This window comes from Solanum lycopersicum, chromosome 8 (assembly GCF_036512215.1).
Source record: "Solanum lycopersicum chromosome 8, SLM_r2.1".
Lineage (NCBI taxonomy): Eukaryota > Viridiplantae > Streptophyta > Magnoliopsida > Solanales > Solanaceae > Solanum > Solanum lycopersicum.
The window spans coordinates 65,943,565-65,971,347 of NC_090807.1; the positions used below are offsets into that span (position 1 = coordinate 65,943,565).

The 27,783-nt window shown below is 34.5% G+C and overlaps 2 protein-coding genes across 5 annotated transcripts; one reads left to right on the forward strand and one right to left on the reverse strand.

Moving 5' to 3' along the window:
* Positions 1–1,155: 1,155 nt before the first annotated feature.
* LOC101267918 (replication factor C subunit 2) lies at positions 1,156–6,638 on the reverse strand. Its single transcript, XM_004245590.5, has 7 exons — positions 5,126–6,638; positions 3,092–3,198; positions 2,891–2,992; positions 2,466–2,661; positions 1,883–2,011; positions 1,597–1,791; positions 1,156–1,510 (listed from the first exon to the last, which is right to left on the reverse strand). The coding sequence occupies exons 1-7, from the start codon at positions 5,279–5,281 to the stop codon at positions 1,400–1,402; spliced, it is 996 nt and encodes a 331-aa protein (XP_004245638.1). The 5' UTR covers positions 5,282–6,638; the 3' UTR covers positions 1,156–1,399.
* Positions 6,629–27,278, forward strand: LOC101264749 (protein unc-13 homolog). 4 transcript variants are annotated; one of them, XM_069287816.1, is made up of 26 exons: positions 6,629–7,103; positions 7,783–7,847; positions 8,762–9,014; positions 9,167–9,233; positions 9,418–9,577; positions 11,544–11,711; positions 12,641–12,715; positions 12,802–13,011; positions 13,084–13,185; positions 14,476–14,706; positions 14,829–14,906; positions 17,049–17,132; positions 17,212–17,397; positions 17,479–17,634; positions 18,593–18,685; positions 19,098–19,169; positions 20,621–20,738; positions 21,434–21,606; positions 21,964–22,048; positions 22,469–22,606; positions 24,104–24,210; positions 24,360–24,437; positions 24,520–24,615; positions 26,289–26,384; positions 26,469–26,649; positions 26,754–27,278. In XM_069287816.1, the coding sequence occupies exons 1-26, from the start codon at positions 6,926–6,928 to the stop codon at positions 26,921–26,923; spliced, it is 3,420 nt and encodes a 1,139-aa protein (XP_069143917.1). In that variant the 5' UTR covers positions 6,629–6,925; the 3' UTR covers positions 26,924–27,278. The 4 variants fall into 4 exon arrangements, 3 of the variants coding, with proteins under 3 accessions (XP_069143917.1, XP_069143919.1, XP_010325424.1); XM_069287818.1 differs by having other exon boundaries at positions 6,641–7,103; positions 9,156–9,233; positions 14,826–14,906; XM_010327122.4 differs by having other exon boundaries at positions 6,665–7,103; positions 14,826–14,906.
* The last annotated feature ends 505 nt before the right edge of the window (positions 27,279–27,783 follow it).

Here is a 27,783-nt window from a genome sequence, read left to right on the forward strand (position 1 = left end):
GTTGTAAGAGAAGTAATTAGTTGTGAACATTTTAAAAATAATTAATTGCAAGAGTAGTATTGAAAAGATTCAATTAATATAACTTCCTTTGATAATATGAAACGGAAAGAGTATATTAATAATATGACATGAGAAATTTTTTTATTAATCTTTTCTATTTTGCTGTTTGTATTTCTGGTTTCGATTTTTTCAAAAACCATATAAAATTGTAACTGTCTTAAACGTATCAATCATCCATCACCTACTCATTTATTTCTTATATATTTTTTTAATCGAATAATCATAAATTAAAAGGGTGGGGATTAATTAGGTATCAAGGATGGTAACAGCATGAATTTATTAACAACAATTTTTAACTATATTTAAACAGAAAACAAACTGAAGTCAAGAAAATAACATAATTTCGATATTTATTCTTAGTCAACGATAGAAATGTGAAATAATGTACGGAAAAAGCGTAATCATTTGACTCTTCGTACTCAAAGCACTTCAATTTATTTGTCCGATTTTAATTTCATATAAAGTTTAAAAAAATAAGAAAAGCTTTGAAGTTTTATATTCTTTAATTGAAAAAGTATATAGAATAAATCAAAATATCCTTTAATCTTATTACCTTAAACATGTTATATATGAAAAATTAATAATTATAAAAAAAACAAATAAATTAAAACACCCAATTATAAATTTATTTATGAACATATTTTATTAAAACACGTTATGAATGGCACCACTTGTAATTTGTAAAAGCTATTATTGTCACGATGATATTTCCCCATTGGGAGTACACGTACAAGACACGGAGCAACGCAACTTAGGTAATTGAAATATGACACGACAAAAATAATTAAATTAATGGACCAACCAACTTCCACCAAATCTTTTTAAGCATATTTTAAATATATGCCCAAAAAAAAAAAAATCACACCTAATAAGTATTTTGCACCACACGACAAAAATCGAAGAACTTGTATCGTAGGTCACAAATTCAAACCCTGCATTAAATATTATGGCTTATGTTTGTGACTAGACTCAAAGTTGTGAGCCTATAATATGCATCAAACTCACACATCACATGTCGACTCGTATTATTAGAATTATTAGAACAGACGTTTTTCTTAATCCGCTTATACCAATCAGAAAAAAAAAAGAAAGATATGGTCCTTGTCTAACATGTTAATTCATGGAGTAGAGTCAAAATGCTGCCTTTACACATTTGTAGAATTGAAATGCATAATGGTTCAACAATCATTTTCCTCATTGCAGTAACAATTTTGCAATTCTACAGGCTAACACTTGATATAAAATGCTAGCTATTTTCAAGAGAAGCTAGGAAAACGCGATAAAATGGAAGACCATCGAGGACTCATCTCAGTTGATTAGGACTTCAATGCCTGTCTCATCATGAAGCCTTAGCTGTTTCTCGAACCAATGATAGTTTAGCCAGCAGACCACACATTTGGAGATATGAACCGACCCCATCGCAGATCCTCATGTGTGCGAAACCAGTTTCCTGTTATATCAGCAGAAATATATAAATGGTGCTGAACAGAAGATTGCTTATAAAGATGAAAGTTTTCAGAATTAGTAGAGATAAACCTTCAAGAATTCCAGCTTTACATATTCTGCCATATCGTAGTTCTTTATAATTCGGAAGAGGGTTGTGATGATGTCAGTGGGGGAATATCCCAGGTCATACAGTGCCTTTAGACCAGCACATGCATCATCAAATTTTCCTTCGAGGACATTCCGCACCATATTCTTCACATGCAATGGATGAGGTTGGTCACAAACCTAGCATTCAACAAGAGAGAATGGAATCATCAAGGGGGGACTCTGTCAAACGATGAATTACTATATCAAAGAGATATGTGAGCCTTGTAACCTTGAAAACATTCTCTTGGTTGACAAAACCAAATCCACTATGTGTTGCTTGTAAGTTATTTAAGCCCTGTCTCATGTCTCCATCAGCAGTAAATATAATAGCTTCAAGGCCTTCAGGTACATAAGCAACCTGCAAGAGGTAAATCTCTGTAGCATGAATCTCTTCCCTCCCTTCCACCAATATGTTTCCGCAAAGACTTTGGTAAAAACACAGATGATCGCATATTGAAGTGATTCGAGTAAGTGATGAAACTTCCCCAATGCTGGTGAGGCTGAAGGGGTATAGAAAAGTTCCTACCCTTGAGCTCATAATTTTGGTTAGACATTTTTTAAAGACAGAACATAAATACCAATTACCAGGATACTCCTTAACCAAACTAATTAGCAAACAAAGGCATGAAATTTTGCAGAACAGCTGGAGGTTCAATGTGCTGCAACAGATTAAGGTTTAATAACATGGTACCTGCCTCATTATGCATACAAAAATTGTTGATTAAACACAAGGATCAAAAGAAACCACTAAGAAGCAGCAAGAAGAACACCAAAAGAATAGCATGTATGTCGAGGATTAAGATTGCTAGTACCTTTTCTGCTGCAACTACAGCCATAAGGCGTCCAAGGATCTCTTGGTCAGATAATCTTGCAAATCGAACCAGGGCACATCTACTTTGAATAGGCTCGATAATCTTCGAAGAAGTATTGCAGGCAAGAGCAAAGCGAGTGGAGTTCGAATATATTTCCATTGTCCTCCTCAGTGCTTGCTGAGCTCCAGATGTCATGCTAAAAATTAAAGAAACATGGCAATAAAATTCCCACACCCAACAGTGAAAACTAAAATGATTGAGCTACTGCAGAAAATGCAGGTCAATAGATAGTTTACTAATCCTGAGAATCAATCAAACTGATAGCAATAGTGTGGAAGAGATAGAAATATGAACAGTTTTTTTTCCATGACTTCAACCTCTCGGCAAACAAATGATTTCCAAATTTACAGGAGAACATTTCGAACCTGTCAGCCTCGTCCAAAATAATTATTTTGTGCCGACCAGGGGGTAGAGTAACTTTCTTCTGAGCAAACATCTTGATTTTGTTTCTAACAACATCGATGCCCCTGCACAAGAAACATTAAAGCTTCTAAGCATTTTACAGAAGCAAGAACTAACCATGTGAAACAAAGAGTTTTTTATATCTAATCAAGCACTCAATATACCTATCATCTGATGCATTTAGCTCCAACACAGCCTCCTTATAGTTTGGTCCCAAAAGCTCATGAGCAAGAGCCAATATACTAGTGGTTTTGCCAGTACCCGGAGGACCCTGTAGGAGTTTTAAATAGAATTGAATATCCAGCATGAAGAAACCATGCGCAAAATCTTTTAGAGATGTATCTTTTCTTCTCTTTCATGGATTGGACTGGATAAACATGTGAAAAGTAATATTTGTTTGACATGATTTTTCAATAACTTTCCAGTGAACGACATCCTGTAAAGTCTTGTCCACCTTCCTAATATACTTACTCGAACTAAGTTTTTAATTGAGCTCCACTGCTGCTATGAGCAAACTGCTTTTGCCAAGTTAATGTAACCACAAATGGACAAACATTTTGGTGGAGGAAAGTCCTAAATTAGATGTGCATTGGAGTAAAAATGATCAACTTCCAGGAAAACTAGCAATAACTACTTTGTTTTTACACATTCTCATCAATTAACACACTGAAAGTAACCAATCAATATTACTCAAGGATCCAATTCAAGATTTATCAATAACAAGATTGTATTTGAAACTGGAAGTCTATTCTCCCACAAAATAGAGAATGAACAAGAGGAAATAGAATCCGCATCCAACATCTGGCATAAGCTCACCTCACACGAGTGCATACTTTTGCAGATATATATACATGCAACTGTAGAAGTCTGGTTACTAAGCAAGGACTATTAAGATTTTCATGACAAAAGGAATAAAAAAGGGTTCATATTCAGGACTTATTGACCGCAAGGGAATAAAACTGATATTATAGTAGTAAATCTACAATCTAACAAAAGTAAGAACATTGTATGGAGCTTTTGATCCCTGATAAGCTTCCATGGCCACTTCTGAAGCACTCAACTTTCTCAAACAATTTTTCATAGCATGACTTGCCGAAAAAAAATCATTTCCCACTAGGCCCCCAAGAAAATATACTCCTCCCTCTCAGATTGATTATCTTCATAACCATTTCATGATTAGACTTTCACTATGGAGCTCATATTTAAATATTTTTTTTAAAAAATAAAAATTATTACCCTTAAACCCATAAAATAAAGTTTTATAACATCCAATGAAGCAAAAAATAGAACTTCTCTTCATTTTACATAATCTTGATATATTTAATAGCTTATGACATATTTCAAGCTTGTGAATAACCCCGCAAGCAATTATAAACAACATGTTTCTCTTTTACTTTTTGACAACCCAAATATAGAACCCATTATAGAAGAGGTCTGTCCCTCTACTACTCTCTGCAGTAAACCACAAACCTCGCAATAGTTTATTCATTAACCATACATGGAACAAAAAGTTAGTTCTTTTTTCCTACACTTGGCATAAATCACATATAGTAATAGCATCTAACATAGTTCAAGCTTGTTAGGATCACCACATGAAAGTTCTTAACACTTTTTTCATTTTCTTTTCTATATCCGGTGAAATCAATAAACAATACAAGCTGGGTCTATCTCAATACTAAACATCAAACCCAGAAAATAAAGTTTCTCCTCATCCACAAAAAGTTGTCTTTTTTTGTCACAGAAATAAGCAACAATGCTCTATCTGCAAAATACTTCAACCCCAACAGTCAAAGTTTCTTATTTTTCACAAATGGGGCAACAAAACAAGAGAAACAGAAGCAAATTGAGAAGCACAATTAAAATTTGGAAAGCTGGGTGAACAAATCTCAACACTAAACCTCAAACCCAGAAAATAAAGCTTCTTATTACTCATACATTGAACAAAAAATCAGTCCTTTTTGTAACAGAAATACTTAACAATTCACAGTAGCTGTGTTTACTAATCTCAACACTAACCCTCAAACCTAGAAATAAAAGTTCCCCATCATCCACAAAATTGCACAAAAAGTTAAGTCTTTTTATGTAACAGAAATACTATATATGACAAATACCTCAACCCCATAAGCTAAAATTTCTTATTTTTTCACAAATGGGGCAACAAATAATGACAAAGTAGCAAAATTGGGGAAATTTCTTACGGCTAAAATAAGATTGGGCATGTTTCCATCACGAGCAATAACTTGAAGCCTGGCAACTGCATCTTCATTGCCGACGATGTCGGATACTTTGGTGGGTCGAAACTTCTCAACCCAAGGGATTTCTGGTCCAGATGATGTCGAAGAAGACGATGCCATTTCTCAACTCCAAGAGAAAAAAAAATAAGCCCTTCCTAAAACCCTCCTATTGCAACTTCAAATTGGAGGGAACTAGGCCAATAGCAAAATGGTAAATACTTGGAAGTATTTGTCCTATTTAATTGCTATGGTTTGATCGTAAATTTTAAATATTAAAATATAAAAATTATAAAATAAAATTTGTAAAAAAGAGAGAAATAAACCTCTTTTTTTATCAAACTCGTAATTCAAATAATATTATTCAAATTGATGTAAAAAAAACAAATTTTTGAACTTTGAAAAATATGGTCCTATCTAAGGCATTATTAGTTGTTACCTAAAGTTTTTTAATTATTTATTTTTTTATTTTTAATTATTTATCCATTTTAATAATGCAGAAAATGATTGAATTTTTTCCCCTTATTACATCATACTTTTTCTTTTTGAAAATATTTATCCTATTATATTTATCGAAAGTCAATTTGCAATTAAATGTAAATGTAAAAAATTAAAATAAATAAAGAATAAAAATGGTCAATTAAGGTAAAAATACAAGAGTTATTGTAGGCATGGACTTTCTCTTTACCTTTGTGTTTGTCTTTGCTTGGAGTGGAATATACTATGTAAACTTATTTATAAGTTATTATTATTAAATCAATTCAACAAAATAGAAAATTAGGGCGGTTTAAAATGAAACAGAAATTGATAGTTTCAATTGAAAATATATTATTGGTTTATTATTATTGGATTATCGATTTAGCGGTTTTGATTTTTTTTTATTATCAGGTTATTGGTTCTTAACAGTTTGAGATTTTAATATTGACGGGTTAATCGATAACCCAAAACATCTATACTATTTTTTATAAAGACCTTAATTTAGAGTTTGATTTCCTATATTTATTTGCGTCTCAAGCACTTGGTAATTCTACACTGTAAAAATGTTTGCTTTTGAGCAAGATGTAACTTGTGAACTCGTTTGCATGGTTCATTTGGTTTGTCACCTTGTATCTAAGTGATTTTTATTTTATTTTTGATTAAATCTTAGCGGTTAAATCGATAACGATAAAAAATCGACAAATAAATAACCAATAATTAATAAGTCAATATCTCAATGGTTATATAACGATTTAACATCACTACAAATCGATAACCAATAAGCCAAACTGATAAACTTTAAAATCGAACCAAATCGATCATAACAGACACTTATTGTCCTAACTAATTAAGAATAAATAATTCTAACATATTGTTGGTTATCTTAAAAATAAAAATATAATTGTTAATTTCCAATAACTCAAGGACTAATGTGTTATTATCTCTTCTTTTTTTTTCTTCCCTTTAAATAAAAACAACAATCTTTGACCAGGTAAATTAAAAAATAAAATAAAAATAAAGAAAAAAAGAGACGACATAAACTGATCAACAAAAGCGGAAACAAGAAAAAACAGACGACTACTTTTTCCAGCTTTGTGCCATTTCTTTCGCCTCTTTTTCACCACCTTTCACCTTCTCGCCGGGAAACGCCGTACGCGGTGGCTATTTTCACCGGCCGGAATCGGAAGAGATTCCGATTATTCGAATGCTCAAAGGGCTTTTTTGTCTTCTAATTCACCGGCTCATTTTTTTCCCGGCGGCGGGAAATTTGTTTAATTTTAACGGTGATAAATGGAGACAAATTCTCTTCTACAACGGTATCGTAACGATCGTAGGAATCTTCTAGAGTTTCTTTTATCATGTGGATTAATTAAAGAAATTCGAACTCCTTCTGGTCCAACTTTATCCCTATCTAACATCAATCTCGATGTTATTAGTGCTGATTATGTTCTAGAATGTGTACAATCTGGTAAGTTTTTCTGCATTTTGAAAAGTATTTAACATAAAACATAAATATGTTTCATTAGGATTGTTTAAATTAGTATTCTTGTATAAGTTTTGGTATTGATTTCTTAGCTTTATTGAAGAAGAACTACATGAAAGTACTAAAAATTGAAACTTTATCCTGTACTTAGAAATAATTTTGAATGAAAATGATAATGGGTGTTGGTCAATGAAGTGGTTGAGTGCATGAGGTCTCATGTTCAAATACCAGCAGAGACAGAGTTATGTGGTACATGTTGCTGGTGTGAGGTGAAAGGTATCTCGTGGAATTAGTTGAGGTGCATGCAAGCTGGCAAAGAAAAACTTAGTTTGTGCTATTTTCCTTTAAGTCCGTTTTGAAAAGAATATCTCTTTCCTTTTTTTGTGAACTCTTTAGTTGTTAAGGGCATGCTGGTGCATTCTACCTATATATCTTTAGTCTTATTTACTTTCTAAAGTTCTGTGTCAAGTCAGAACCAGGCAAACAAAGTTGAAATAGAGGGAGTAGTTAAGGAGGAGTGGTAATTTAACTTATACTGCACTGTTTTTTTGTATGGTTTTCTGTGTTATTTCTCTATGGAATGGTGTTTTCGTGTGTTCCTTTTGTTTGTTTACCTTCAAAGGCTGAAGCTTTTGGTTTCGTTGTCATTGTTTTGTATGATTAGGTGGGGTGCTGGATGTTTCTTTAGCAGCTAAGAAGTATCACGATGAACGTCAACATCCAAAAACAGTAAGGAATACCTTTAATAATATTAATAAAAAATTCTTTGTTGTCTTCAATTGATCACAGCTATAGTGGGGTGAGGAAGTTATAATCCACTAATGTGCATATCCATGGACGGAGATTATGTTGTGATTTCGCTTCATTTTGTTGAGGGAAGTAAACCAAAGTATTAGCAATAGTAACTGTTGCTTCTTTTGTCATGAAATTATCTAGTAGAAGTTGAAAAGTTTATACCTGCATCAATATTGGAGATGCAACTACCTCCTGCTTTAGAAATTTGAACTATGCATCTAAGAAAGAATAAGAATTTGATTAACTACATGTTCTATATACATCCAATTTATATATTTTGGATCCCTCAACTCTTTTTTTTGTTTTCCTTTGTTCTTTTCTCCATTTAGTATACCAGTCACTTTAGGCAAATTTATGGAGATCAGATCTGTAAGCTTATTTTGACTTGTGAGTGAACCACATTCATCTTTGGAAACTGAAGATAGCCATGCACAAATGATCAAATTATTGCGCACCAACTGCAATACTCTTTCTTAGTCTAAGTTTGTATGACCAATCTTCTTTTAGGATATGACGCTAAGCAGCATATATTGAAACTTGATTTAGTAATAGTGTTGCTTTTCCATTATTTTATTTTTCCTTTTTTAATCTTTTCTGGATTGAATGCCCAAGTAACCTAACTCTAAGAAACTTCCCCTAACTCTGATCTGTGTTCTATGTGTTAATTCTAGATGTATAATAATATATTTCATTTGTCTTTGAATCTTTTAAATTGAAGAATGAATCATTGTTTGTGAAAGAAACTGCAAAATGATTTGCCTCATCTCATGGAGGAGTAGCATTTTGATGTTTCTACTTTTAAAATGGAATAAATGTTTAATATGTTATTCTTGTAATGCTCTCTGCAGATGCAGTTGCACACAGGCGATGCGTATTTTCTTGTTACAGATTCAGAATCAGCTGGCTCCCACCCACAGCGTGTGCCACCTTCTATTATGAAGAATCACTCCAATAATAATGGATCATGCCGTTCTGATTTGACAGATTTCTCTCCTTACAATGATGATTATGGTGTTGACAGTAAAACCGCAGGAACTTCAGGGTCATTTACCATTAAGCAAACTGATCTTCCATCAATAGGAATACCTGCACTGAAAACAGGTAGTGTATGCTTATTATCATGATACAAAAAAGAAGAATGACATACGAAACTGTTTAGGTCCTGTAGCGGGTGGAAGAATTATTGGTCTGTATCTTGACTGTATATGTTCACCTTTGGAGTAAACTGATACAAAGTTTTAGGTCTCCTGAAGGGCTACTGGACGATGATTTGCGTGAATCTGCCTATGAAGTATTCCTTGCTTGCATGATCTGCTCTGGGTAAAACTTCTTAACTATGATTCTCACCATGTATTTGTAGTTGAGCGTCAATTTATGATTATTTGAAGGAACTAATGAAAATGCACTAATTACATATTTTGCGTTCTGGTGGCCATTCATTTTCTTTCACGTCTTAGCACTACATTCTCTTTCACTCTTTTAAAACTTAAATTTTTACATTTAGGCTTGAGGTTCGCTTGGCTGAGTGTAAAAAGAAAGAGAAGAGTCCTAGATTTCTTTCTGGGCTGAAGAGAAGAGAGAAAAGACATTCACGGTCCCTGTCTGGGTCCGTGCCTTTCGATAGAAATGCTGAGCTTATTGAAACTTTCAGGACACAAATGCAGGCAAGATATCATTATCTTTGTACGTTTTGAATTTTACATTTGCTGCTGACATACCTTTGCAATTTGAAGCCAGTTAAATATTCTTATTTTGGGTGATTCTTTCAGTGAGTATTTTCTAAAACACCCACAAAAATGGAAGTGAAAAATATACAAGATTCTTAGCTATAAAATAAAGTTGCGTGAAAGTTGGTGCATTCCGTGGTGCTCTTGAAGAAGTAATATTTTTTTTGGAAGAATGGCCTAGAAGATGCTGACCTGTCTGAGAAATAAGTGGCCAGGATGACATATTTGTTCTTTACCTAATTGCTTCTTGTGGCGTCGCATGCATGTGTGAAGAACTGCAAACAAAATGCACAATTGCATTTAATAGAGCAATCTTGCAGTTTGTTCAACCACTATGTGCCATTGCTTTTGTCCCCAACTATTATAGACCAGTTTACTAATCCCCATAACTGTATATGAATATAAATATGAATATGCTAGAGGGATGGCATGCTTCATATTTAAGAGACATCAATAATTCCTGAAGTCAAGTAGTTTAGCTTTTTCTCCTCTTAGAACTGAAATCAAGTGGTTTGACTGCGGGCTCTCGGGGAAATTGAGGTCTTTGCTGGTCTGCATTGATGAGTTTGAGGTAATGAGATGGGGTGGTGGTATTATCCTGTTAATCAAAGTTTAATTTACGAGATCTAGGCATGGTGATGACAATTGAAATCAAGTCAAGAAAATCTTTAAATTCTCAAAAGGCTGTAATTAATCTAAATTAGGAATGACAATTTTCGTTCAGCTCAGGAATATCCATATCTGCATTTCTTTCGAAAAGAACAATGGCTGAGGTGAGAAGTATGATTGAAATTTTGTCCATTCTAAATTGATCTAGAATGGATTATTATATTACGTCATAGACAAAAAATTGAAAAAATCTTGAAATGAGAAAAATTCCTCAGTTGGTTGAAAACACGTCACATTGTTTAGAGAAAATAATAATTTTTTGATTACTTCAGACTTTAAACAATCATTAGTACTCCCTTTGTCTCAATTTATGTGTAGGTGTATGAGTGTGTACAAAGTTCAAGAATGAAACGAAGTCTTTTGATTGTTACCTTTACAAAAAAAGAAGAAGAGAGTTTTGAAACTCGTGCTCAAATAAGCCGTCAATATTTGTGTGTTCATAAATCATCTCATTAAAGAGTAAAATAAAAAGTTTAAAGTTGAATTATTACTGAATATAGAAAATGTCATTCTTTTTGGGGTGGACTAAAAGGAAAGAGTGTCACATAAATTGAAGCGGAGGGAATATTATTTTAGTTGTTGGAGGCTTGGAGAGCAAAAGTTCAGCATTTTCGGATAAGTCAACATTTAGGAAAGATAAATTTAGAAAGTACGTCAATTAATATAAGACTGCTGAAATATCGCTTTTACTTTTATTTATGTAGTCTTTGTAGCACGTATGGAATCAACATGGAATTGATTTGAAAAGTAATAGTGGAAGGGGAAAGCAAGGCATTAAATCTTGCCTCCGGCCACAGATAAACTTGTAGTACCTGCCGTGTCTGTGGAATATGAGTTGAAGAGTATATGATTTTCAGTAGTGGGTGGGTAGGGCACAAACAATTTAAAAAAACAATCACATTAAAAGGTCACAAATTAACTTTAGACCAACAACAGGGAGACAACTGAATCTGATGGGTGATAGATTAAATCTATCCTATATTTGTGCAAATAGACTTATCTACCTTTTGGAATCTCTTTTGTCAACACCCTCCAGTTAAATCTTTCCTATGAGGTAAGTCACCTCACTACACCTATTTGTAAGTTAGTCTAAATAGACTTATATGTGAAGTTTCTTCTGATTGATTGACTATACACTTTTCCCCCTTTATTTTTTACACTGTTTGCTGTCTACTATGTCCTTAAGTTCTTGCTCTTCTAAATTGTTTTATGACTAACATATACTATTCACTAGATCTCAGAAACAATGGATGCTCTCACTCGGCGAAAGTTGGTGCGTTTAGCTTCTGAGAAATCATTTGAACAAATCGATGTTCCTCAAATCACACTAGGGCTTTTGAATGGCACAACAAAGACTGAATTTTCGAATGAGAAGTCATATATCCAATGGAAGAACAGACAAGTAATAGTCACTTTTGGCTTTTGTTTCATTACATGTTTCTTCCACTTAAAAGTTTCCTTTTTAAAAGATTTGGAGTGTCATGTTTTAGCTTCAGTGGAAGTCATCTTTCTATGTTCTTTTTACCCATATTTGGTTTGATTTGGGTCCATAATGTGTTGGTTATCGGATTGACATGTTCCATTACACCACAAATTGGAGTTGTGGTGGTAATTCATATATACTTTCAAGCTAAAGGAGTAACTCAATGGTTAATCTGATATCATATGAACATCAATAAAGCAAGGATCTGAAAAGGTGATTACTTTTAGCATGATGGATCATACCAAATTTGATTCTTCTTTAGAATACTATAAGGCAGAGACGAATCTAAGATTTAAGCTTTTTGGATTCAACCTTAAAGGTTCTTATTATTGAACCCTATAGATTAGAATTTTAAAGATTTGGGTTCATATCTACTATTTCTCGCATTTTTAGTGAAATTTCACACAAATTTATGCTCCACACTGAAAGTACTGAGTTCAATTTGAACCCATTAATGATAAACTGCATCTGCCCCTGCCACAAGGTACGTATTGCATGTGGCCCGGTCATTGCAATCTTCAAATCACAAGTTTTTTTGAAATAATTTAGGTGAAACTTGTTTTTTGATTGAAATATTGCCGAGACAAACAAGTACATTTTATTTGGGTGGAATTCAAAAATATAAGAAAAAATGTCCGAGCAAAATCATATTAATAAGCTGAACAAACAGTGGTTGTTGGGGATGCATCTGTTTTGTACAGAACTTAAATCTGAAGTGAGTATTCCTAGGATTTCATAAATCTGATTACTGAGATATTTGTTGCTTATAATCCAATTGAACTTCCAATTAATGTAAATAACTTTCTCTGCCTCTTAGTTATTCTAACTTCTACATGATTCTCTTGTAGGCTAATATTCTTGAAGAACTCTTATCTTCTGAGGAATCAGTTGGAATTTTAGTTGCAAAAATTAGGAATTTTCAGGTATGCCTGTCTGTAGCTCACCTTCCTGTCGCTTATCAAATCTGTTCTTCAGTTGCAGATTGAGAAGATATTTGATTATTCTGTAGGAATGGGACATCAAAATGTCTCCCTCCAAATGCAAAGAGGTGCTATATTCCATTAGAAATATTGCTTCGACATTATCATCTATGCCTGGAAATTGTGGCATACAAGGCGAGACATATTACTGGAGTGCTGGTTATCCGTTTAACATGAGGCTGTATGAGAAGCTACTCCTTGGTTTATTTGACATTCTGGAAGATGGCAAGCTCATAGAGGTTTACGTTATATCTTTTAACCTTTTGTGTTGGTTATTCTGAATGTAGTGTACTTAATGTTCTCGTCATCAGGAAGCTGATGAAATCCTAAAGCTCATCAAATCAACATGGCCTTTGTTGGGAATTACCCAGAAGTTACATGATGTATTATATGGATGGGTGCTTTTTCAGCAGGTAATTGAGCTTAACCATGTTATTGAAGCAACCTTCTACCATCTCCGTCCTCTCTCTCTCTCCCAGTTTTTGATGCTTTTATTAGACACAGAATATACGTATGCGTGGCTAGGAAATGAAGCTATTATTTTCCGTCGCACAACTCATGGGCCCAGACATACTGATTTCTATCAATGCATAACTTTAGCTTAGATTCTTCAATTGCTTCTACTGTTTGCACAAAATAGAACACCTAGAGTTGCACCCATGTTGCCACTCACTTTGAAGTCTGCTTGTTATGTTAAAAAGTTTACTGTGAAAGATGGAGAGTTATATGCTTTACTGCAATGTGATGTAAGCTGGCTACTTGTGTGTTTAATCTTCCTTTAATAACTTTTTTGTTTCCTGTTCCCCTGTTTGTGATGCAGTAGCATTCAGTTCTCAAATTATTACATGTGTATGCTTTTGTTATGGCTTGTACCTTGCTGCTTGGGTGCCTCACCTCCCATATGATTTTTTTCTTGGAGTATATGGATTGTGAGGAACAACAGATTGGTGAATCTTTATAGCTGGGTCGACCTATCACACATAAGGCCTTTCATGATAGACTAAAGATGTCGCCAGATTTGCAGTTGAGTTTTTTACTTATTCTGGCACGGTTGCACCTGTTTTGTCCCTGTTTTATAAAACAGCTGACTTTTTAAAAAATTTCTTTAACGACAATTACAAATTATTAACCAGTTGCCGTTGTTGAATATTGAGAGGAAGTGTTTCTAGGGGAGTTAAATATTTTAAAAAAGAAAAGAAGAAGAAGAGAGATAGAGGTAGGTCTGAAAGAAGCTCTCCTTCAAGCGTCTACCTTTTCTTTGAGGAACTGGTCCGACCATTAAAACTTATATTTGTCCACATTAATGAGGAGACAGAACACCTATCATAAACCTGCTGGAGCTGAGCTTGTCTTAAAGCCGCGAATCAACCAAGTCAATGATAGGGAGCCTACTCTGGCTATATGATACATGCTTTTTCATTTAAAATTTATTGTTGCTAATTTTCTTGCACTTTTAGTTTTGTCTTCTCAAAACACCTGAATATTAGCCTTCTTAATTTTGCACAGTTAAATCTAGCATTGCTCCTCACTTTGTGATAATTCAGTTGCTTGCAGTTTGCTAACAAGGAGTTACAATTTCTGTGCTTTGGTAGACATTTTGATGCATTTAGCATTTAAATAGTGCGAAATTAGTTTCCTTGTAAAGTCATTGCTATTATTTGTAGACTTGATAAAATTTCTGATGTATTTTCTTCTTATTGAAGTTTCTTGGGACAGAGGAGGCAATGCTTTTGGAGTATGCAGTTCGTAAAATGCGGAATATTCCGTCATCTGAAGATGTCGTACAGAATGAAAAGAAGTATTTGGAGAGTCTAGTTTGTGTAAATCACTGCAGTGGCTCTGAGATTAGGCTAAATTTGGTGCAGTCTATCCTTTGGTCAATTGGTTTATGGTGCGACAATAAGTTGCATGATTATCATTGGCATTTTTTTAAGGTTGTTTTCTGTACTTGTATATTCTTCTTATCTTGTTTCTCCGTTGTGATGTATGACTTGTTAATGGTTGTCTAACATGCAAAATTGTGTATCTGATGAAAATTTTCTCCCTTTGTTAGAAGCCTTCTCTTTTCAAGGGGGTGTTATCCATGGCATTGGCAGCAGGGAATCAGAAGTTCGAAATGTCTGGAAACATGGAGGTATTTGGTACAAATTTATCTCTATTAAGTGCCTTCTCTGGTGGATGAAATAAGACAACCATGGAAAATATTTTGCTGGGCATCTAAATGCTAATAGTCACTTGAGCCTGTGTGTATGATTCTCCAGCACTAGTTCTCAAAGTGTATAACTGAAAAGACATGGCTTGACATCCTTTTAATTGGATTCTGTGATGTGTTTATTTGTGTACTTGGACATTTAAGTTGGACAAGAATCTAGAAATGCAATATGTCCAAAACAAGCTACTTTAGGAGGGGGTATTGTTTTTATATCGACTTCCAAGGTCGTATCTTCTCCCTGCACCATTTTTGTTTTGGAAGTAATTTATAGCAAGTCTTCATTGGAAAGACATGGCTTGACATCCTTTTAATTGGAATCTGTAATGTGTTTATTTGTGTACTTGGACATTTAAGTTGGACAAGAATCTAGAATTGCAATATGTCCAAAACAAGCTACTTTAGGAGGGGGTATTGTTTTTTATATCGACTTCCAAGGTCGTATTCTTCTCGCTGCACCATTTTTGTTTTGAAAGTAATTTATAGCAAGTCTTCATTGAAAAATATCTGTGCTTGCTACCTTGCCAGAAAAAGCTGTCCTCCTTATCTTCATCAAAAAACACAACGCTCAATTTTTTTGGGCAAGCAGCTCATCTTTCCAATCTCCCAACTATTGGAACTTCTTCTGAAAAGAAAATTCCATTTCTTCAGAGAAGCAACTTGTTATGGTATAAGTATTGTAGATAACTAGATTGTATAAATCTGGGAATATGGCCCTTGAGGCAATGTTTTCGAACCATTTATTCGGTCAAAGTTTAATCTTTTTTCCATTTCCAATCTTTAGGCTTGTACGTGAGTTAAATAGTTAAATTCATCCCAGCAATTTCTAATTTGCCTCTGTATGGCTATCCTGTAGGGAGCTTTTTCCAGTTTAATGCCCCAGGGAGATTCCATCCTATATTTTACGTTCACAACTTTTTTCCAAAGTTCTTCCTTTCCATCACCAGATCTCCAAGGCAGTTTGGAACCATCAAATCAACTCATACACTATGTGGAATCGGCAAACTGCACCCAGATTTTAGAACCTACCAGCAATTCTTACCTGTCAGTCTGATTATTTAACAAACAGAAAATACTATGGCCCAACTTATTAATGTCTCCAAGTAGGATGGGAAAATATTAACAAAATTGACTTAGATTAGTGTTGTCAAAGGCACACTTAAGCCCTAAAGCAGGGATCAAAATGTGTTGAGTGTTTCGCCTAACTAAATGTGCGCTTCGATGTCGTCATCAAGGTTCTAAGGCATACTTTTCCTTTCTAATGAACCTTTTATGGAACGGCAACATCCAACAATTGGTATTTCGCTTTATCATATTTTTTTTTCTATTCTTTTTGTTCATATATTTGTCATTCTTGCTTATAATATTTAGTCTTGGACTAAACATATTTATTTGTATTTTTTCTCCCTTTGCGCCTTTTTAAAATAAAGCCCACATTTTATTAGCACTTTGCGCTTAAAGCTCCATCAAACCTTAGAGCTTTATTGCGCTTTTTGCTTTTGACAACACTTAACTAATACTCACTGAGTGGGAAGGACAAAATTATCTACCTTTTTTGCTTGATCACCAGCCACACAATTCAAAACCAAAAAGTAAAGATAAAAAATACTTAAAAACATTAAATACGTCCTCAAAAATTGTACAGCGTAAGAAAGAGTGTCATTTCCTTCATCAGTATTCTGCATCACCGCCATCTGTGGCTACAGTACAGAATCCTGTCTCTGGCATCTGCTGTCCCTTGAGTAAATAAAGTATCTTCTGATCCTGTTCAAGCATTAACACCATCGAGGGAACCATAATTCAGTATTTTGATGATCAGGTGTACGTAGGAGATTCCTTTTCTGTGAACTTGTTTATTTTTTAAGCAGGGGTAGAAAGGAGTTTCTTAGACTCCTTGGGCTTGTCTTCTTTTCTTGGATTAGAAGTTTGGTTTACAGAAGTTTAGTTGTGAAAGAATGCATTAAGCTTTTATTGTGACTCTTTTTGATGCTCTCAAGAACAAATTGGACTTAAATTCTTTAATGTTTCCTTATAGTGGTTAATATGTCTTTCGTCACATTGTTGCAGCTGATGCTCAATGCTTCAAATGAAATCATTGATAGCAAAGTCAGAATGTATGTTGAGAGGTCTGCCGAAGCTGCTTGCAAGAGGGTATGGTATCTATTGGCTCCACAAATGTAGTATAGGAATACCTGATTTTGAAAAGTTTGACATATTAGCTTGATCTCAGGTTACTGATGCAATAAATACTGGATCTAAAGTAGATAAGAAACATCCTTTGGCTTTACTTGCAAGTGAATTGAAGTCAATTGCTGAGAGACAGCTGACTGTATACCATCCAGTCCTGAGGCTTTGGTATGCTGAAGCTGGAGTAGTTTCAGCTTCAATATTGCACAGGTTTTATGGTGAAAGACTGGTCAGTTTGCAGTGATAGATATTAATATCCAGCACCTTCTTGGTTATTCCTTTGAGTCAAATTTTTTCTGCTGCTGTGTAGGACCCATTTCTCAAAAATATATCTTGCCTCTCGGAAGATGTGAAGCAGGTGCTTGCTGCAGCTATTCTGTTGGAGAATTATCTAATTGAACTCCATTCATCAGAACAAGTAAAAAAGGGGGTGCATTCTCCATTGATGTTTGATTTTGAGCGTGAGGTAAACTTACAATGGAAAGCTATCATACTGCGAAATTGTCTAATGAGCTTATTCATTTTTTGAAGCTTTCCTGGCTACGGATGCCACACATAATCTTTTTGTTTTTATGCTTTCGTTAGAGTAGATGGGGTTTCTTTTTCCTACTCTTTCCTGAAAATTCCTTCAAAATGAAATGGAAAATATGGTTAATTTATTTCTCCTACTTGGTTGAGTTTTTTTTTTTTTCAGTCCATAGCATTTGTGGAAAGTAGTATTTAGTGTTGCAAAAGATGTGTCTAAATCTGGGCATGCAGGCTATGCATTTTACCTTGCTCAAGAGGCCAGGCACCTTGGCACTAAAACTTGCGCCTTGGTGGCTATGTGGTATGTCACTAGAAAATAGATTTTGTTGGCGAAGTGATATATCAACTGCAAAGGAAATGTTATGGATGAGTATGTAAGTGGTTAGTCACCTAATCATAATTAACAATGTTAAATTATACCTTTGTATCTGAAGTGAAAAAGCTAAAAAATGGTTCTGAACTTGATTAATACCGGTTTTACAAAATATTTCAGTTTTCTTGACTATATAATTTTGCTGTTGTTTGTAGTTATTCTGCATTACATAGTTATTTTTTAATTTCTGCTTCATTAGCACCTACGTATTAAAGCTTGCACTTTTTGCTTAAATTGAAGCACTCACTTCCTTAGAAAAACTTGGCGCTTTATTTTTTGTTCAACTATACTCCCATGTTCTGCTTATCTAGCATGAGTTACAGCAGAACTTGAATTTTCTGCTGTCCTACATGAAATGGTTAAATGGATGAAAAGAGACAAAATAATGTTTAAGAGCATGTATGGTATTGATAAACAATCATACTTCTCCAGCTGTGTTGTAAGTAGTTATCATTTAAATATCTTTCACTTTATGAAACTCTAATTAGAGGTATTATGTTGCTTTCATTTTCTTGGTTGCAAGATTGGAGAAATCGCAAGGCCAATTATTCTTGATTGGGTGATTGCTCAGCATGAGAGGATACTTGAATGGACTGGACGTGCTGCTGATCTTGAGGTTCTCTTTTAGAAGCTTCTATTTAGTTGTGACATATGTAATTGTAAAATTCCTAATGCTAAATAAGATGAAGTCATGATAATGGTGTTTGCTTCCTGCCTTTTGTCAGAATAATCAACTTGCTGGTTGAACTGTACATTGGTTTTTCTTTCTTTATCCTAGGTCCTTTTTAGTAATTATGCAAAGAATTCATCCCATTAGCAAATATTTATAAGCGCTTAAACTGAACATAGGTGTATCTTTCATCTGAACTTATGTTTAGTCATTGTGCTCATATCTCTCTCCTTTAGATATTGCTACTATCTTCTGGTCTGAAATAGCAGTTACAGTTCTGTTGTTTTTGACAATTTGTTTCTTCCTAGCAAATCTGGGATGTTGTTTGAGCTTTAAAATAGTCTTGTCTTAATCACAGGACTGGGAGCCCCTATCACATCAGCAAAAACAAGCAGCTTCAGCTGTAGAAGTATTTAGAATCATAGAGGAGGTATGGCCCTCAATTATTGATGTTCCCCTTTTCTTTTGATAAGTTTCGACTTTTTAACTTCTAGATATTATGTGGTGAAGCTACTGTTGGGTGTTTGAATATGCTCTTGGTGCTTCTATATTTGAAATGTTCCTTGGATGCTTCATGGATATATAAACTTTTCTGCTAAACTACTTACACTAATGATTGTGTGTCATTTCCAGAAATGCTATATATCTGGTTTTTGGCCTATGCCGCTATTTGGTCCTTAGTCCCTAGGTCATATACCGTTCTGTTGTGTGTGTGTGTGTGTGTGTGTGTGTGTCTATATATATATATATATATATATATATATATATATATATATATATTATATAATTGTTTATCAATATACTGAATTATGTGTAGTATCAGCCATCCCTCACCAGCCTTCTCCACACTTTGCCAAACACTTTGGCCCTAATCGAGTCCAACAAATTTCTTTTCCCAGATCATAGGCCTCCTTATCGCAATTCTTGACCCACTTTCTCGTTCCTGATTTAATAGCATTAGCAACCCTTCTCGGCTTCTCCTGCATTTTAGACTCTGTGTTAAGAAAACTCCCTCCATAAGGTTAGTCGAAACACTCTCACATCATCAAATCCACTTGCTTTATTTCTATCATTCCAGTACCTACAATAAATGATCTCCAAATCAGTTAACGAGTCCACGGAAGGTAAAGAAAACTAAGGTAAATAAAAGAGTAGTTGCTATATATTACTCCTTTTACTTAAATTAATCTCAACTTTTGATCCATGTTTTAGTCCTCTTTATAGTTGATCAATATATGGTCATCCAGAAAGAGAGCTGAGTGGAAGAGAAGCTGGGAGGAGATGTCTCTTACAAAGAGTTAACATTAAACAAGTCTTCCAGTCTCACTGAAGATTGGTGGAGGGAATTTCATGAAAGGCCTATTGCATTTCACCACTTGATGTGTAGTATCTGCAATATACTAGCCAGTAGAAGACTTTCAGTGAATGTATTTCATGGAGTAGGCACCAAGAAGAATAACGCATGCACATATAGTAGACTATATTCTTCCGTCTAGTTGGAATTAAAATTCTTTCACTATTGATTTCTGTTTTTATCTTCTAAAACCAATAATGAACTTATATTACAAAACGAAACATCAGATAAATTAAAGCCCATTCAAGACGGTTTTTGTGTTAGCTAAGTTGTTTTTATATATTTTAATTACTCTAAGGTAAGTATATGTGTGCATGCTAGCCCGTAAAACTTCATGTATCTCTATCTTCAAGAGATTACTAGGTCTCCGTGTTTGCAGAGCCTGTATATGTTTTTGCCTATGCTTGTACTTGCTGTTCTCCTTTTTTTTTTTTGAAGTCATTTTAGGTAGATCCTATTTCTTGGTTGATATACCGTTTGTTTGTTTATTTATTTTCTCTGGACTTCATCTCCGCGTTGATTTGCAGACTGTTGATCAATTTTTTGAGCTGAGGCTTCCAGTGGATATCACACACTTGCAGGCTTTACTTTCCATAATCTTTCACACGTTGGATGCCTACTTGCAGAAAGTGGTTAACCAGTTAGGTAACGTGATTCTTGAAATCCAAAGTCTTTTGTATATCTTTGTCCTTTTCTGCTTCAAGTTATAACCGTTATTGTGTACTGTGCGAGGACAACACGTGTCTAGATAGAGCCTTTTTTTTCGTGCTTCCAAAATTGTTTTAGAAAGTTGGTACTGTTCCTGTGGATGATCGAAATTTTTTGGGGTCTTCAACAATAATAGCATGTGGCAGATATGTGAATGTTGGTCGTCATCTGATTAATATACGTTGTTGAATTTATAACTGACCTGAACAGTTGATTCTCTGGTCTTCTAGACATGTATACAATCCTTTTAAACCCTTTATGGGAAGCCTTTCTTTTGGAACTTGTGTTATGTCCTCATAAATATTGTCATTGCTTTTATCTTCTCTTAGAAATACTGGGTTTGAATTTTTTCCTGTCACATAAGTATATTGCAATTTAGTGATTTCTAGACGGACATCTTTCGAGAAGATTGGTAAGGTAATTTCTTCATCAGATGGATTAGGATTGGCCAGTAAGGAACATCTTTTGTCTTGTTATGCACAGCAAGAGATATTACACTTCTAAGAACCAGAGCTTTCAAGCACTTGCAAAGTAAAAGCTTGTTTTGCTAATATATCTTCTGATCAGCACATTAGCATATTATTTTCCACAGTTCTTATTCGATATCAATTGCAAATTGTTGAATGGTGCAGTTGACAAGCATAATCTTTATCCTCCTGCTCCTCCCTTGACTCGTTATAAGGAGACAGCATTTACAAGCGCCAAGAAAAAGTTGGTTGAATATGTGGTTCTTGATAATGCGGTGAATAAGAAGTTGGATGCCTTGACAACGTCCAAACTTTGTGTCAGAATGAATACCCTTCAAGTGAGTGCAAGCTTCTTCCCATTTGATGGCTTTCTCACTTTCAGTTAGTTTAGTGACGATGATGATTGATGTTGCTGTATTGATTTTTATTTTGTCATGCATCAAGTGTTCATATTTTGCTTTTAGAGCGCCTCACATTGGTTGAGAATATGTGCTTTTGTCTTCTTTCTTCTATAGTCTTTGCAAACCCTCAGCTCTAGAGCTAGCTTTTGAGGTTGAGTTGGACCCATTTCTCCAAATTTACTTGAGATATCATGTTCCCTGCTTCTTTTCCTTGCATTGGGTTGGCTCATTGTAACCCTATTTAGTCACAGAAACTACAATCTTTCTGATGACAGTGATACCTTCTTGTTGCAGTATATGCAGAAAAAAATTTCCTCCCTTGAGGATGGTATTAGGGAGTCATGGTCAGCTGTTAGAGTTTTTAAAGATCAGACATGCCGTAAGTTCTGCTTCTTTACTTTTACAAAGTATAGTTTGCTATTATTTGAAGTTAGTCCTATTCTCTCAGCCATATTCTTTGGAGATGTTGTAGTTAGTTGCTTATTATATTATTGGAAGGTATCTTATATCGAGTAATTTGAAAATTAACCATGAAGATTAACAAGAGAGTTAACCCAACTTTTCAGGGGTTCCATAGAAATGCTGAGGTTAAGAGGTTTATTCTGTCGGATATTTTCTCTGCCTGCAAGGAAATAGAAATTTCAGTTTTAAACTTGATAAAGTTATCCACATATGTTAACTTTTTTTTTTTGCAGTTTCAAAAAAAAGTTATCAACATATTAGATAATATAGGAGTTATCTGAAGATTATCTACCTTTGAATAGTTATTTACTGATGTCTATTTTTGTTACCTTCACAGTTGATGAGGATTCTCATTGGACTTCAAATGGGATTTTGGAAATGTGTAGTGAGTCAGTTGATGAGCTTTTTGTTGCCACCTTTGACTGCATCCGTGATAGCGCTGCTGATGCTATCAAGAGAACTTGCGAGTTAGTGGGTAAGATAACTATCCTTGTTTTATTTAGTGGTGGTGGAATTAGACTTATTATATAGTGTAGAACAGCATATTGGGATCTCTCAGTTAATATGATGATGTAAGTCCTAGTTTGGTTGCTGTTCAAAGTATCCTAATTGGATATTGTTATTTTGTAACAGAAGTTATCCTTTCTTAGCATTTGATTTCTATTTCGGAGGATGCTGATTATATATTGTTGAGTAAATGTTATTGTATTATTTAATCCTCAAACAAGGTAATATTAAGGTTGTTCCATCACCTGATTGTCAGTGAAAGTGTACTTGCTTGCTTCTATTTTGATCTGGAATCTAGGGAGATCTCTTCCGTCTGGGGACCATCTGAGACATGCTCCATAGGACCTTTCAGTTGAAACATGAGTTGAAGTTGTGGCACAAGCTTATCTTGGTTTTATTGACAAATGACTTTGGCCTACAAGTGAGCCCTATGAAGTATTCATGCTGGCTTTCATCAAATTTTACTATAAATCTCTGAAAATTAGGAAAAAGATTGCCCGGGCCTAACAAAGGTGTCTAATTTTTAGGACTATCCCTGAGCATAAAGTGTCTAGCCAAAGCAAATGTAGGTATCAGGATATTGAGAACATCCCAAGTTGGGTATTACCCCTAAAATTAAGTCAAACGGTGTTGAAATTTTGAATGTGTAATCCCCTTGAAGTATTAGGGAATGCACCTTCTCAAAGTTCTCCAAAGCAAATATCATGCTAGTGCGTAAACCATTTTCTAAATTTAGCTACTTATTCTATTTTTTTAAAAAATATCCATGTATTCAATTGATGCTGTAGGAAGGCTTTCTTCTGGAAATATGCTTTATGAAGTGCTTTCGCAAATTGAATTGAAGGGATGTCCTTGATGGTTTGGTGACTTTTAGTTGTTGAAATGTCGAATGACCCAATTGCTACACAAGTGATCGTCACAGATTGCTTCTTGATTTTGCTTTAGTTTTTTGCTTATCGTTCTTTTTGCTTCTCTTTCATTATATGGTACTGCTGTTCTGTTAACAATTAACAAAAAAGAGTACTGGTGGTCTGTAAGTCTTTCATGCCACTATTAGTACTTTGGAAATGGTCATTTGTTTATCAAAAAGGTAAAATAGGCATCTTGCAAACATGTGGAATCACTCAATCTATGTTTGGTCCATTATTTTAACTTCATGAAAGCTTGTTTTTAAAACGAGATAGTTTCATGTGTGCGTTCAACTTGAACAATCAATAGAACTGGCCTCTCTCATTGTTTACTTAATTTGCCAGATAGACGTTCTTGGTATCCTCTTAAAGCTCTTTAATGTCTTCCCCAACTTTCTTTTTTCATATTAATAAATGCTGTGCGACTTTTGAGCAATTATTCATTCTTGGATTTGATGGTAGTATATAATTTGCTTTCTGAGTTTTGAAGGCAAAAATTTGCTTCTTTTGTCTCTTCTACAAAGTTTTATCCTAAGCTATTCTTATGTGACCTGTAGGAGCTAGAGTTGTGTTTTGGGACATGAGAGAACCATTCATATTTAATTTATATCACGGTGATGTTGAAGGGGCACGATTGGAAACTATACTTCCACAATTTGATAGAGTAAGACATTCAATATTTCACTCTACAGTCTAATATCCCTAAATAAAGGAAAGAAACGATAAAGGGATTGCATATTCTCTTTCAATGCATGGTCTAAAAGTCGGACCAGTTCCAAGATTACTGTATTCACAGCCTTTTTTGTTTTCTAGGTCCTCAATAATGTTTGTGCTCTGATTGATGACGCCCTCAGAGACATTGTAGTGAAAAGTATTTTTAAGGCATCACTGGTAGAATCTCAGTCTCATTCTTGTGAATTTTCCTATTATGATTCCCATTGTCCAGTTCTGACTCTCTGATTTCATTGGATAGGAAGGTTATGCTTGGGTATTACTAGATGGAGGTCCATCACGTGCATTTTCTGAATTTGATGTTGTCATGATGGAAGATGACCTCAATATATTAAAAGTAAGTTCCTCTTCTAACTTTCTTATTACTTGTGGTTATTGTGCTTGTTAAAGCAGCAGTTGAATTTGGTGTTCTCAAGCAGTATTTATTTCACTTGCATAGAACACTTCCCTTCCTGGTGTAGTGTTCCAATGATATCTTTTTCCTATTCAAAATGGTACTGTGAATTAAACTGAAGTTACATACGGGACAATTGAGAACTTCCTTTGCCTCTTGCTACCTTCTTCTAAGAAGGATGTCTCATAAGTTCTGTAATCTTCTAAAGGCAAGAAGTCACACTGAGACTCCCAGAGTAGCTGTTAGTATTATTAATAAGAGAAACTCTGTTATAGCCATTTGTGTACGTCATATGTACTATACAGATTAAGGAATACATAGAGTTGCTTGCAATTTCAGTTCTTGACTGTTGCCAGCAAGTATAGAAAAAGTGTATATTCTAGGTAGTGTCTTCTTTCAAATAATAGATTCTTTTTAGGTGTGATATCTTCTGAAAAATTCACGTTCACCTTGAGTTTTTGTAGAGAACTCTTGTCATGTTCGTCAGTTTAATATTTAGCAGCCCTTAGAAAATATAGAATCTGAATTGTTTTGGTATACTGTTTCCAAGAAGTACCTTAGTATGCCTAATTTATGTCGAAGGTGCGGCTCAGGTAAACCTTCAATCTTGCAACCTCATCAACGTCATCACCAGTGACCACGATATTCTGAACATTTACTGATCTTCTTGAAGGCCATTTCATTATTTGGTTTTGACAAAAGATTCAATAGCGTATTTATGCACCTCTGTTAAACTTTCCTTTTTGTAATGATGTCATCATCTGTTTGAGTCAGCTTAAAGTCTTCTTACTTGTCAGGAATATCATGTATCCAATCAATTCTTTTGAAAAATTGTTCACAATCCTCTGATATGTTTGACAGATATTCTTAGTTAGGTCATTCAAGTTTCAACTAGGACAAGGATTTCTGTAACTATGTAGATTCGTAATAAGTTATCTTTTCTCTGAGCTAATGATCCTTGTCTCTCGTTCTCTTATTTATTATAGTTCCATAATTGTTATTTTTAGTAACCAAAAGCCTGCATTGACGAACCTCATCTCTAATTTTGGCCCACAATGTGGTGTATTAGCTTTGGTCATTGGGCCCTAGGCCTTTGATCTAGTGGTAAGAGCGTAAAGCATGATGTGCGTGTTAGTCACAGTTCATATTTCGAACTTGGACCCTGACAAAGCCGCGTTCATTATCCAGAGTTTTGAACCATGCGCTATATTGTCCCTTGGGAATTTCTTAGTTATAAAAGATATATGGCTGATCATTGAAATTTAATATTCTAGACAATTTTTTTCTTGTAGGCTGGTTTAATTGTGTTTGACCTTTTGCTTTCATTTCCTAATTATTTTAATTCCTTGATTTCCAATACTAAATAATTTTTCTTGTATTTTCATAATAGAAGTTTTCTGAATTTCACACTTCCCCGAAACCAAGGTAAATTTTTTTAACCAGATCTTAAAGAGTCCTGACCACACTGAATTTATCCATTGGTGATGTAACTCAGCTAGTTGATATTTGCCTATATGGATCTTTTGCTTCTATTATGCTTGGATTTTAGATATCTTTTGCAAGAGATATTCAGCGACTATTTGAGAAACAACAATTATGTTTCTTTCACTTTCTAGGACTTGTTCGTTGCTGACGGAGAAGGGCTTCCCCGATCACTAGTTGAAGAAGAAGCGAGATTCGCTCATCAAATCCTCAGTTTATTTTCCCTCCGGGTTTGTTAAGAATTAATTAAAGCTTTTAGCCTGTTTCTGTATGCATGCTGTGGGACCTATTTAATATTTTGGTTTTCGTAGCAGGCTGAATCTGTGATCCAATTGTTGATGACTTCTAGTGAACACAGTTCAGGACTTGAAGCACATAAATATGGCCACAGACATCTGGGAGATGCACACACCTTGATACGCGTTTTATGTCACAAGAAGGAGAGAGAAGCTTCAAAATTCTTGAAGCGCTATTACCACCTCCCACCATCGTCAGGTGCCCTTTCGAATCCTTTTAGTTTGTTATGGTTTCCCAAAAGGCTGATATGATAAAGTATATATTTCACCTCCTGAAATCCAATTTTTTTTTTTGGAGCGCAGTGTACAGTGGGGCTGCAGTGGAGGATTCCTCTATGAAGTCGCCACTTATGGCAGATCTCATTAAAAGGAGTGCTTCGTTTCGTTGGTCTGACAAAAGCAGTAGCAGTTTCAGATCTTTAAAGAAGAAAATCCAAGACGCAACATCAGATTTTAGGCAAGTGGGATGGTGATGATGGACGCCTTCCTAACAGCATATCGCCCATTAAAGGTACTCGTTAAAAGTTGCATATATGCAAATTGCATTTAAATGAAGAATGAGAGGGTACTCCATTCTGGGAGTATTATTCTCAGAAAATTTTGTCATGTTTGCTTCTAACTTTGAAGATGTAGATCAATGTTGTAAACTCTGGGTCTCAACTATAAAAGTAAAAGTAACATTCCCAGATTATAGTATATCTACATCTCATACCTAGTTAGCAAATCAACATTGTGACATATCATGTATGCCTGTCCTTACTTTGCATCCACATTATTGAAATTTTATGTCATTATATATGAGAAAATTCAAATAGAAGTCTCAACTTACCTACCTTGTTAATTAATGCACCATAAAAGATGTGATTTAAGACACATGGAGCAACTTTATACTAGCAATAACAACATAACCTATGCTTGCAAAAATAATTATAGTAATTGAGGCAGCACATTTCATTTTCACAGTCTATTGCTACACATTCCTTACTAAGAGCACTTAACTATGGAAGCTATGATAATATATAAGAATTTTGCAGGTTTTTCAAGATGTAAATAACGTCTTTAAATTAAGTAAGAATATGAATATTTTAATCATATTGAAATAAACTCGATCTTATTTTCTTATAATTATGATGTCTGAGCTAGTTTGCCACTGTCTCAGAAAGAGACCTGGCGATCTTCTCGTGGACTTTTTTCGGATAAGTTTTAGGAATCACATAGTTTTAATATGAAAATCATAATTTATTCCTATTTAGTTTTGTAACTACATTAATCCCTTAAAAAGTAATACAAATTGGATACATTAAAGGGTATCTCGGATACATTATAACATAAA

What these genes read in the sequence shown, in the direction of transcription:
- LOC101267918 (XM_004245590.5), bottom strand. Translation starts at nt 5,281, where the DNA reads ATGGCATCGTCTTCTTCGACATCATCTGGACCAGAAATCCCTTGGGTT. An exon ending in CTAAATGCATCAGATGATAG is followed by an intron (nt 2,993 to 3,091) that starts GTATATTGAGTG and finishes TTTCTTGTGCAG; the next exon opens with GGGCATCGATGTTGTTAGAA. An exon ending in ATTTTGGACGAGGCTGACAG is followed by an intron (nt 2,662 to 2,890) that starts GTTCGAAATGTT and finishes TTTAATTTTTAG; the next exon opens with CATGACATCTGGAGCTCAGC.
- LOC101264749 (XM_010327122.4), top strand. Translation starts at nt 6,926, where the DNA reads ATGGAGACAAATTCTCTTCTACAACGGTATCGTAACGATCGTAGGAAT. An exon ending in GGTTTTATGGTGAAAGACTG is followed by an intron (nt 17,398 to 17,478) that starts GTCAGTTTGCAG and finishes GCTGCTGTGTAG; the next exon opens with GACCCATTTCTCAAAAATAT. An exon ending in CCACCTCCCACCATCGTCAG is followed by an intron (nt 26,650 to 26,753) that starts GTGCCCTTTCGA and finishes TTTGGAGCGCAG; the next exon opens with TGTACAGTGGGGCTGCAGTG.